Source organism: Anolis carolinensis, chromosome 4 (assembly GCF_035594765.1).
Source record: "Anolis carolinensis isolate JA03-04 chromosome 4, rAnoCar3.1.pri, whole genome shotgun sequence".
In the NCBI taxonomy this organism is placed as follows: Eukaryota; Metazoa; Chordata; class Lepidosauria; order Squamata; family Dactyloidae; genus Anolis; species Anolis carolinensis.
Genome location: NC_085844.1, coordinates 197,617,247 through 197,630,289, shown reverse-complemented (window position 1 = coordinate 197,630,289; position 13,043 = coordinate 197,617,247). Strand labels below are relative to the sequence as shown.

The 13,043-nt window shown below is 39.0% G+C and overlaps 1 protein-coding gene across 18 annotated transcripts in view; it reads left to right on the top strand.

Moving 5' to 3' along the window:
* The window catches only part of plekha6 (pleckstrin homology domain containing A6), a 260,994-nt gene that overhangs the window by 195,731 nt on the left and 52,220 nt on the right, over window positions 1–13,043 (top strand). For 17 of the 18 annotated variants that reach the window (XM_062978516.1, XM_062978522.1, XM_062978532.1 and 14 more), the window contains 2 exons: window positions 39–111; window positions 2,262–2,362. In XM_062978516.1, coding sequence (XP_062834586.1) covers window positions 39–111; window positions 2,262–2,362 — 174 coding nt within the window. The other variant, XM_062978531.1, reaches the window with a different exon arrangement.

Here is a 13,043-nt window from a genome sequence, read left to right as displayed (position 1 = left end):
TGTGACATTTTTTTTTAATTTTCAATATCTCTTTATAGGCCAGCTCTGGTGTGAAGCAGTGGAATAAGCGCTGGTTTGTTCTAGTTGATCGTTGCCTCTTTTACTACAAAGGTATGTAGTAGAACCAAGTTCTGAAAAGGGATAGTGGAAGGGGAAAAAGTGACCTTGGTATTGGGCAAAAGCATTGTTGCTAGGATATGAGTCAGAATGCATCAGACTACAACATAATTTCAGTTTCATAGCATTCTCATAGTTGAGCACTCCTGGAATTCATAATTTCATTTATCCATAATTTCCAAAAATTGATGGATCTCAGATACTACATTTCTAATTTGGTGTAGAAAGCACCAGAACACTTTAGCATAGAACTATATCATTCTAGGACCTCACCAAACTATTTATCCAAGGATTCCATACTTTAGATCATGCCAGTTAAAGTGTTATCAAAATACAATAGTAATATAAATTCAAATACACCTTACTTTTCACTTTTGATATGCTGGGGCAGTTTGATTATAGTATAATGATTCTGAGCCCACATCTTTTTTTTTTAAATGGAATGCCAAGGCATGGATGGCTGCAAATATAGACTGCAATGTATCTCATAGTAATATCATGGATATCAGCTAACAGGCTGATGTGACACCAGCAAAACTAGCTTTCATATAACAAAAGACCTACAATGCTAGTTTTGTTGGGTTAAAATGTGGTTTACTAACTAGTTGGGCTCACAATCTGAGTGCCTGTAAACTACACAAATGCAGCTGCACAGTCCCCCATGAGGGCAATGGCATTCGGAAGAACTCTTTTCTCCCTACTGACATCTTTGTCCATTTCCTCTGCCATTTCTCTTGTGACTGTTCTACAGAGTTCCTGTTTGATGCTGACCCTTTTGCTCAGAATATTTAAACATAAACCAGATCTCAGGGGGAAAAAATAGAGGCAACTTGGTGGGAATTTGTGAGTTTGTTGTCTCGCCTGAGTTTTTTGTTGGCATCAAATGTGGCATTTGAAGTATTGGTTTGCACATGTGATGGAAAATGAGTGTTAAAAACCATCCACATCTGTCTTTTTCTCTTTGCCTTTGCCCTATGATATTGTCTCGGTCAATCTGTGAAATTATACATCATGCAAGGGAATGTATGTGGCACGTGCCATGATGTCTCTGATGGCCAGGTTTGGTACAGCTGTTCCCTTATTTCTCTGGAACAGATGATTTGGGTTGTTAGTTCTTTCTCCCTCAGGGTAGATTCACTGGCAAGAACATACTTAATATATACAATATATTCAACACTCTTTTCAATTGTTTCCCTCTGAAAAGGGCAATCACTAGTCCTTCTGCAAGGCCTGCCCTAACATTAAGCAGAGTGAGGCTGTCACTCAGGCAGGCAGTTTGGAGTGTCTTCAAAAAACAGAAAATTGTAGTAACAATGTCTTTGGTTAGCATTCAACTTGTTTATTTTTACTGGCAAAATTTAGAGAGGAACTTCTGGGACTTTCTGTTGCCTTACATATCATAGCATAGCTGACTTGAGGTACTGTGCACCTTGCCATGGCATGGTATTGCAGGGACCCCATTTGGTGCTCTGTCTCAGGTTGCAAAATGTCTGAAGAAAACCCTTTTCTTTGGACCTTTAGTGGAACAAATTGGATATGGTGAAGCCAAAAAGAACAAAAGATGGACATGTGAGCCACAACAAATACAGGATTATCAGTGGAATATATGGCATATCCTAGTCTTCACGTGTCTGAAAAATGTATATGAGAATTGAGAATATTTTAACCACCCAGTGGCCTTTCCCTCTTCTAAACAATTCCCCCCTTGCAGCAATATTGCTTAAATATTGTTATTTATAGGTGAGTCTCAACCTTTGCTTCTCAGCATCCTGCTGCTTGAGCATGTTCCCAGGCAGTGTAGCTGAAAGATGGGCATGAATAATGAACAAGGCAGTATTATGAGCTGTCAGTGTAACTGATCCAGGCCCAAGTGTGTGAGAGCATTTGCCTGTGTGACATGGAGAAAATAATAGACATAGGTGCTCCAGGGAGGAGAACCATTTTCTACAGGTAGATCGATGCTTGGGCAAAGCTTGTTTGACATGGAGAGGCTGTTGCTCTCAAGAGTCCAGCTCTTATTGTAGTAACATGAAGGGTTATTCTGAACTCCTTGGTTGTCTCTTGCTCTGTAGTAATGAGTTAACTGTGAAAAGGATATGCACTCACAGGTCTGACTCTCCGCTCTTCCACTTTTCTTCATGCAGATGAGAAGGAAGAAAGCATTTTGGGCAGCATTCCACTTCTCAGCTTTCGAGTAGCAGCAGTTCAGCCATCAGATAACATTAGCAGGAAGTACACCTTTAAGGTCAGTAAATGGCTGAAGTATCTCATGGATGTAGCCTGGTGTACATTGATATATGTCCAGAGGCATGATTGAAAGTTGGAAATTGGTCTGCTCTTGCTGTGTGACAGAATAAGAAATGGGATTTGGACTGACAGAACAACACTTCTGTTCCAGTATTTATGCAAGTGCTTCGAGTGAGTTATGAATGGAAAGAGTTTTTCTTCATTCCATGTTCACATATTTTACATTGCAAGTCTTTTCCTCCAAATACAAAGTTTTCTACTATTGCTAAATCCTTTAAAAAACCCAGCTGAAACAAAATTATCTCTTATTTCATTTATCAAATTGAGAGGGTGCAGCTATTCCTGGCTTAAAGAAGTGAGTTAGTTCCTGCTTCCCATGCATTATTAAAGATGAAAAACTTCTCAGAAAAAAGGTGATAGTCATACTTCAGCACTAACCTGGCTGAATAAGCAGGGATTCAAACCCAGCCTTTTAAGATTGAAGCTTTTGATCTGGATCAGTGGTTCTCAACCTGTGGGTCCCCAGATGTTTTTGGCCTACAACTCCCAGAAATCCCAGCCAGTTTACCAGCTGTTAGGATTTCTGGGAGTTGAAGGTCAAAAACATCTGGGGACCCCAGGTTGAGAACCACTGATCTAGATGAACAAATCTAATTTCAGTTCCTCCCATATTAATTTTTTTTGTTCATTCTATCCCAAATGTGAAGAAATTTTGATAAATTTGTACTGGAAATGAATGGAAATGAAATTCTCAACATTCCTACTCTGATTTTGTGCCTTAAAGGTAGGGATTCCCGAGGCAACAGTGAAATAAGAGTGTCAAGATTTACGGCTATACCTCAGGTCTAAAACTAGTACTTTAGGCCAAAGTAGGTCTGACCCATTTGAAACAGTTCCGCTGCAAGCATGTTCTCAAAGTGTATGTCAGTTTACATCTAAAATTAGAAAACAAATATTTTAGTAATTATCAAGCTGGCACAGAAAGTACTGCCCCAGATAGAAGCTTGGCTCATGTACTTTTAATAGCTGGACAAGAGGGAGTGGGAACCCAGTAGAATCTTCTCCTGCTCCCAAAATCAAGATTCAAGAACTCAGGTACATGGGAACTTTCAGGAGATGAACAGGAAATCCAATTGGAATAGGATGGATCAAACATGACAAAAAAGCCTTGAAGTGGAGAGAAGGTATTATGGATGGCTCTTCCACTGCTCAGGATTTTGGCTTCAGGAATGTGAGTTGAAGGGACTTGAAGCAGGTGACGTTGTCCCTCTCAGATATCGTTAGTTTTGGCTTTGTTGCCATGGCAACTATGGCACTGTTGTTTCAAGTGGCATAAGTGTGCATCCTGTGCCCAGCGAATCTCAGAAGGGCAGAGTTTTGCCAGACCATTGACCCATATTGGGATATCATGACTAAATAGCTTATTGCGTCTTATGTTTAATCTTTGTTCCATGTGTTTTAATATGTATTTTGTAGAAATATGTTTTAATATTTGTATTTTACAGTATGTTTTTAGATGATTATGTGTTTTGGCAATATTGTAAACCCCTTGGGTTGTTATTGTTGTTATCATCCACATCAAAGATAAAATGGATTGATCTAGAGCTTGAGTTCCAGATGGACAAGGCTGCAGAAATGGCAGGAACCCAAGGCTCTCAGCAGAACAAGGAACTAAGGTTAATGTGGAGGCTCGAGTAAAATCAAGTTAAAATTGTTTCCTAGACTTCAGGCAGCCACTGAAACCTACTTGTTCCACTACTTCTTTCTATCAGAAGTTCTACCTCACATGGAAGATGGACATGTCAAGATTGAATGCAGTATTCTTATTTGATAACTTGGTTTTCTGTGTGAAAAGAGTATTTCCTGAAGTAACAGAGTCCAGGAATTTCTTTGCCACTTGATTTCAGGAGTTTCTTGATGTAGCTCTAGTAAGAAGTAGCAAGGAAAGAGCAGACAAATCAGCATATAAAGTAAAGTTGAAAGCTTAGCATTTCAAATATGCAAAGCGCTTGATGTAAAAGCCCAAAGTCTTGAAATGTTTGTTTTTTGTAGATCAGCTCCCATAAATTCGTTTGGTCATTCTGTAGGTTTCTAAGAGCTGTCCAAAAATTGAGCTCTGATAAAGCTCTCCTAGAGTTCCTTAAAAAAACAGGCATAATGATGCATTGAATCAATTGAAAGTGTAAATATCTGGTCTTGATATTCACCAGAAAATGAACAATACAGATAACAATTTAGAGCCCAAATTAGCAGAGAAAACTGTGTCTTTCAGTATGTTGAACATAATTCTCATCAGTTCCTTCTTCAGTATGAGCAAACTTAACACTTTTTTCCCTCATGCCCATGATATCCCAAAATGTTCTTCAGTACTCCAGAACTTCAGTGGTAGCAATGCTGTGAAATGTTGGCAATCCTCCTTTATTCTGTTCTGAAAGCATTGGGAGACAGCCGTGGATCCAGTTCAGATCTCAACTCCGCCACGAGTTCTGTAACTACTTTTGAGTGAGATCATGTTGGCTTACTTTACTGAGATATAAGGAATAATGAAATGGATAGGCAATGCATTAAAGCATTGTTATTACTGCTAATGCTGATATCAGAATTACAGAATTCTGGAAATGGATGGTGCCTTGGAGGACATCTAGTCCAATGAGGTAACAGTGAAAATTCATGTGAAGATGAATAATTATGCTAATTTTAACTACAGGAAGAAAAAACAATATTTCTCTGCATTATTCTCCCTGTAGTCAAGTATCCTGAAACATTGTAAGGGAATTATCTACACAAAAAACAGTTTTTGTGCAAAAAACACATGTTTCTATTTGTGTAATAATTCCTCTGCATCTATTTGATATCAAGAGAAAATTACGAAAAATTCATACTGATCTATTGTTCTTCCTGGTGGAGTTTCCTAACTGTTAGAAAACCCATTTTTAACCTGGGAGTAAATAATTGCAAATATTATTTCCATCTTTTGTCTCAAAATATTTTGATAATTGAAGCAAAGGGCAAGATCTTGTTCCCATTCCACATTAGCAGTTGAAACTTACTTCAGTCCTTGTCAAAAGAAGGGACAACTAGTAGACTTGTGGCAGCAGGGATGAGAATCAATTCAGGAATTTATTCTTGTTCCTTCAACAGCAGCTGAGCAGGAATTTTTCCAGTCTGGGACACTACAAAGTTAAATTAGGAGTAGATTTGCCATTCCATAGCAATAGATCCACTAGACACCTGGACAACAAGAGAATCTTTCACAGCCTAGGAAGGAAGTAAGCTAATATAAAGGGCAGGGTACATGCTACATATCATGCTCAGCTCTGTCTTCTAGCAGAATGGAATGACCAGGAACACAGAAGGAATAACAGTTGCCCTCATCCCAATTTTTGGCATCTAAATGGGGTGCTGCATTTTGTTGTAGTTTGCTTCATGTTTAGGCCATTCACGAGTCCAACACCCTGCTCAGTCTTTCTGATTTCTACTTAAAGACCCCCAGGAAAGAAGAGCTTACAACCTCCCAAGGCAGTCTGTTCCACTGTCAGTGTTCTTCCCAATGGGAAGTTCTTTTAAAGATTTGGTTAGAGTCTCCTTCTTTGTCATTTAAACCCATGAATTCAAGCCCTACATTCTGGCGCAAATGAGAATACACTTGCTTCGTGGTTTGCAAGACAGCTCTTCAATTCTGATTTTTGAAGACAGCTGTCCTTCTCTTTTCCAGGCTAAACATACCTAGTTATTTTAACTTATTTTAACTTGGCTTCCAAATTCCCTTTCATTCCGGTGGGATGTCAGGCAGAGGGTGGGAGGGGATTATTGCCTGTGTAGCATTTCTAAGGGAAGTCGTGAACAATAAATTCTAGTGTGATCTATCTCTAAAGCCTCTCATAAAGCAAGTTAGGAAATATATGGAGCTGAAGGGACTATTTTTCATTTATTGTTTCCTACTGAAAACTGTTCTGTCCTTAAAATGCTTCTGTGATACTGGCAAGCCCATCTGCACTAGCTCTTTGGACAGGGAATTGAGCTGCTGCTGCAAATTCTGTTCTCTTTCATGTTTCCCATAAAGTCCCTACAGAACTGCCTGAAAGAGCTATACTCACGCCCTCCCTAAATAATGACATTGAAGATTTACTGAGGAGGAAGGATTGTTGCCCAAAAGGGAAGAGCATGGCAGCTAAACTACATTATTTCTGGATGCTTGCCCGTGGTCCCTCAAGCTTGCTACGGGGATTTTGAGGCTGTTTCTGAGCCTGGACCTCCAAGGGAGAAGCATGTTTTGTTGACTGACATATTTACTGCAGAGGCTGTACAAGCCATAAGATGTGAAGAGCCATAGAAATACTTCCTCTTCTGTTGATCAAAAAACCTGACCTGACCTCAGTGTTCGTTGGATATTTGGTTAGGTAGCAAAAGGATGGAGAGTTCATGGGACTTTGGGCAAGCTGCACTGTGGGAGAAAAACCCACAGATTGATTTTTAAACAGTTTAAAACTATTTATTCCTATTTAAAAACATGATTCCCCTCTCCATTTTATAAAGGATAATTGTAGCAGGTTTTTGCTAGACTATAGTGACTTTCTGGATCACATCTATCAAAAGCCAGGGAGCAATAATCCAGCAAAATAACACTCCCAAGGTCTGTTCAATAGAAGCTCTGCTTGATGCATACTAGGATGCATCAATCTAAGAGAAGGCATTTTTCTGCCTTTCCCTAACATCCTGATCTGCTATGCCAGTTGACTTCCTCACTCAGTTTAATGGTATGACTGGCCCTGGCTCTGGATTTGGCTCACGTCATGCAGTAAATCTAAGAAGAAGCAGAGAATGACTCTTTAGTAACAATTATACTGTTGGCTTTGAATTATTTGGTTTTTTAATTTTTTTTTAAAATTAAAGACTGAAGACTTATGGAAGCTGATTTTCACCCATCAGTAACCTGATAGTGAGCCTGATTTGATTCTCTGACGGATAGTCAGATATCTCCTCTTTAACTATTTTCAGCTACTAGTGTGTTAAAGGAAAGGCAATAGATTGTAATTTACTTAGCACATGATTGGTTTCCATGTGGTGAATTTCAATGATGTGAGGATTATGACTCTAAAGGAGGAGTGAACTCAGCTGTGAAATTTAAATGTAGAGGATTGCTGCAGAGATGGTATAAATGTAGGCTGCCTGTATTCCTTGTGCAAGATCAAGCAACCTTTGCTTCTTGCAACTGTTGTGAATATATGTTTCTACAGAATATTTTCAATATGACTCTGTGTGTGTGTGTGTGTGTGTGTGTGTGTGTTTAAACTTAAGGAGCAAGGGTGGGTGATACACACACTCACTGCCTGTTTTCTGCCCCCTACATTGCTGCTGCATAAATAACCTCCTGAAGCATAATTCTATGTTTAATGCCTGAAGACGAATGTGGTTTTTGAGGTTGCTGCCCAAACTCAGCATCATGTTCAGTAGCATGATGGCTGCCAGGGTGTGTGTGTGTGTGTGTGGGGGGGGGGGGTTGTCTTGTAAAAATTGATGCATTCTGTCTTCTCTTCGAAGAATGAATATCAATCCTTCAAATCAGGAAAAGACAATTTAGTGTTTTCCATATATTTTGTAGCACAACTGCCATAACATCTTACCATTGGCCATGCTGCCTGGGGTGTGTGATAACTGCAGTCCCAAACATCTGAAGAGTACCAAGCTGTCATTCCTCTCTAACAAACCATATAGTGCTTTTTTAAAAAAGTGTATCAAAAACTGGAGCACTGAAAACTAATTAGAAAGTAATTAGACAAAGTACAGCCACACCTGGGACTTGGGAGATAGTGTCTCCCATGCAAAACAAATCCAGCACGCCCAAATGCACAAACAAAACTACATAATTTTGTTTTTATCATATTACTGACATACTACATACTGTTTGTTGAAATGGCACTAATAAAGCTCAGATGTGTTATGAGTGTAAACTATGGTATTTGTACTGTTTTTAATGATGATGAATGAGAATAAACGTAATGGTGTTTTAAGGGTTTAAAACTATTGATACCTTTATTTTCTTTGCAGTTCTTCCTAACAGCTCTATAGAGGGGAAGAGAAAGAAGTATTTTGATCAGAGGCATGGTGTTTCCAAGTGTAGCTCATTAGCCTTGAAAGATGCTGCTGGGCATCTTGCCCACCTTTGACTGAGAATTGTGTACTGGGAGGGAATGTCTTTTCTCCATGGTGTTGCCTTGACAAGAGGTCTGCGCTTGCTTTCTGGACAGCTTCACTGGCGCCAGGGGTGCTGGATGGACTGTCAGTCTCACAAGGCAAAGTTCAATTTGGAACAGTGCTTTTCTGATCTGATATGGGGGAGTAGCATTTATGTTTTTCCTAATAGGGGTCAAACTCCCATGGGGATCAAACTTCCATGTCCACCTGAACCTGAAAATGTCTTCAAGAACCCAAAGTACACTTTCTGCAGTGAACTGAATATATAGATTTTAGTAATTTCTTGTAGGATTTGTAGACTATTAAATGATAATATAACTCAATAAGCATCTTTTTGAAGTGAATTTCACATAATTCAGTGGGACCTACTATGAAGTAAAAATGCCTTGCTTCATAATAAGTCCCATAGTGCTCTGCTTGAATAACGCTAATGTTGATTTTGATGCATTTTCCTTATGTTTGGTAGCAAGACAGAAGAAACCCAGTTGTGGTTGACCCACATTTTGTGTATTTAATCATTAAGAAAAGTTGGGAAGAGGATTTCCAATCCAAGTTCAAAAGGAAGGTTGTCATTGACTGGATAGACTTATATGGTCTTGAGTGGACCAGCTTAGATTGTGTTGTTGCTTTCCTTCATTGCACCTTTAAAGAGCAATATTGTTTATGGCATGTCCTGCTGCTACCATGCTTGCATACCCAGTTTACTCTCTAGCATATCAGAAATCTTGGCTTAGGCCCATGGCTTCAGATACGTAGGAATGGTCTACCCCGTCCTCGTGGCTTATTTTAAGCTCAGATAAGGCCAAAGTGACCCTTTAATTTTAGGCTCAAAAAACTTTCAGCATGTGCCTAGTTTGGCTTCAGCTACCCTTCCACAGGTCCAGCTCTGCTCCTGCTGCGCTTCGCCTGCTTGATACTCCTCCCCATTGGATTGCTTGTTGGGAGTGGCTGACCTGTTCTCTATCTTCCCTCTTTTTTTCCGTGCGAGGATCCCCCGGACAGGAGATCTCTTCTGATAACCCGTCTGCAATGCCATCACCCAGGCACCAAATAGGTAGTATTTTCCTTCCACTTCCAAATGCATGCATCCTGGAAAGGAAAGATCACTTTCGGATGGGTACAAATGATCCTGCATGCTTTATTCACCTACAATCATTCCCAAAGGAAAGTGGGATGGGGAGATTCTGGAATTCTTTTTGTGGCTGATCAAACACTTACAAATTTCTAAACCATTGAGACTGATAGCAATGCAGAGGTATGTATCCACATAAACTGATGAAGAAGGAAATTATCTGAATGTGTTTGCCTCTTATTTCCAGTGTATGGACGCCATGTTTTGTGTACAGCCAAGTTGTAGGCCTTCTTTTGTATAGTGTCTATACTGAAAGCCTACAAAATCTGAAAGTCTCTACAAGTTCTAAATCTATAAAATGACAATTAAAAGGCAAATATTTCTAAGATCACCTAAAACTCACTGGCGTGATGAGTGGCAAACTGATTGTGAACTAGAGATGATGGGCATTTTTTTAAAAAAAAATAATAAGACATTTTTCAGCACTGCAAAATATTTGAATGAAGTGAATAGTTGTAGTAACAGGAATGAGAGCTATTTGGCTATTATTATTATTAATAATAATAATAATAATAATAATAATAATAATAATAATAATTTAGTTACAATAAAAGCCATATTAAAATGAAAAGTATTGATGGCAAAAGAAAAACTGAAACAATTTCAGTATTAATTAAACTAGAATTAAACAAATGATAATCAATGAGCTGAACTAATTCAGATTTAGCCAAGCCTAGAAAGGTTTTGATCTTGAAAGGACAAATATTATAGAGTATTTGTTTCAAATACACTATAAGGGGTATTTGTTTGTTTTAAAAAAATATCTGAGTTTAAATATATCAGAGCTGATTACCTGCTCTATGAAAATAAATCAGCTTTTCTGCATTTAGATCTATAAATTATACTCACCCAATTTTTATTCTTGAAAAAAACATTTCCTAGGTTTGATAGGAAGGTTGAGTAACTATTGGCCTCTGGGCATTTTTAGAAGACTGCAACTTCACAATCTCTCACTGTCAGTTATGTTTGCTAAAGCTGATAAAAGCTGTAGACCAAAAACATCTGAAGGCCTGTAATATTGTGACATGACCAAGAAATGGCCTATACTAGCTTTCTTCAACCTGTGTCGTCTTGATGTTTTGACCTACAACTCTGTGCAGCCCAGTCCAATATTGCCAAAGGTCAATATGAATAGGAAGAATTGTTTAAAACATCTGGAAAACACCAAGTCATAGAATCATAGAATCATAGAATCATAGAATAGTAGAGTTGGAAGAGACCACATGGGCCATCTAGTCCAACCCCCTGCTAAGAAGCAGGAAATCGCATTCAAAGCACCCCCGACAGATGGCCATCCAGCCTCTGCTTAAAAGCCTCCAAGGAAGGAGCCTCCACCACGGCCCCGGGGAGAGAGTTCCACTGTCGAACAGCTCTCACAGTGAGGAAGTTCTTCCTGATGTTCAGGTGGAATCTCCTTTCCTGTAGTTTGAAGCCATTGTTCCGTGTCCTAGTCTGCAGGGCAGCAGAAAACAAGCTTGCTCCCTCCTCCCTTTGACTTCCCTTCACGTATTTGTACATGGCTATCATGTCTCCTCTCAGCCTTCTCTTCTGCAGGCTAAACATGCCCAGCTCTTTAAGCCGCTCCTCATAGGACTTGTTCTCCAGACCCTTAATCATTTTAGTCGCCCTCCTCTGGACGCTTTCCAGCTTGTCAACATCTCCCTTCAACTGTGGTGCCCAAAATTGGACACAGTATTCCAGGTGTGGTCTGACCAAGGCAGAATAGAGGGGGAGCATAACTTCCCTGGATCTAGACGCTATTCCCCTATTGATGCAGGCCAGAATCCCATTGGCTTTTTTAGCAGCCGCATCACATTGTTGGCTCATGTTTAACTTGTTGTCCACGAGGACTCCAAGGTCTTTTTCGCACACACTGCTGTCAAGCCAGGCGTCCCCCATTCTGTATCTTTGATTTCCATTTTTTCTGCCGAAGTGAAGTATCTTGCATTTGTCCCTGTTGAACTTCAAGTTGAGATAGGCTGCCCCATACGGATGAAGAAAAGGCCCCAGTGGCTTCCAGAGATTTCTATAGAGCAAAGTAAAAAGATTGTGGTCTCTGACAAAATCTCTCTATATCACAGGAAGAAGATCATTAAGAAAGATTAATGTTCATCCTATATCATTCAAACATTGTAATTGTAGATACTGCTGAAATAAAAAAGTTTAAATCTTCTAGGAATCATGTCATAATGAAGGGGATCATATTAGTGTCAAATAAATATAACCACTCTGCAGTCAAATTATTGGATATATTTAGAAGAAAGATAAAGCATTTGGAAAGGATTATAAATGTTCTGAATGTTCCTCCTCATCCTAGCCTTTCTCAGGAAGGCAGATTTAAATACCTCAAGACTAGATCACAAATTGGTGCCTGCTAGGAAATCTTACCCTGGTTTGGTTGAGCTTGAGAAATTATGGTTGACCAAGACCCTTGATCACCACCAATGAGTTATGCTTTCACTTGTTATGGATTTCATTGTGAAAAAACAATACTTTTAAGTTTAAAAGTGGAAGCTGTTATAGTTACCTATATTCTGGGGAATAAGGAAACTGGGAAAAGTTATATCTCAAAAACAATGAACAAACATGAATGACATTGCCTTTTTTTGGTGTAAAGTATATTTTCAAGCATTTGTAGATAATTTTTAGTTTTATGTCATTCTCTAAAACCTAAAAAAGCTAACCTAAAAAAAAGGAATAGCGCGACGGGTATTCTCTTTTTAAAATAACAGGATAGAATTTGTTTCTTAACATTAAGAACTAATTGCTTTAAAAAAAACCCAAACTAATTTTCTAAGCCTTGTTGTTTGCTATGTTTATAGTGAGAACAGCTTTATCCTTGAAGAAGAAGAGATAATTAGGATTCCTGCTTGTTGCTTAATTGATACTCCAGAGGATATTAGGCAACACAAACTGATTTTGCCACACTAAGTGCATAATACACATGTAACTGACCAAATGCTGGCATTTCATATCAGAACAGAAGTTTGCATGCTCTTCTGTCTGTAGACCCATGCATGTGCTGCACGGGGAAGAAACCATCCAATTTCCGGGGTGCTTGCATGCTGCTGGGAAGAAGCACAGATGTTGTCATGGTCAATATTATATCCTATTCTTTGAAGGGCTGCCAGAATACAGTTATCTGTTTTAAGATGTTTGAAAAGCTATGCAGTCCAAGTACAGTTTAAATGTAATGAAATATAAGGCAGAAGAGCAGGGAGCTTGAATCAGTATTTATTACGTGTATAGGGGACTGACAGGTATGGATCACAAAGTCCCATTCTGCTCTGCTATGGTGAAATGTCTTATCTGTCTGTTTCTTTTACAGCAATTGTTCCAGATTTGCGTCTAT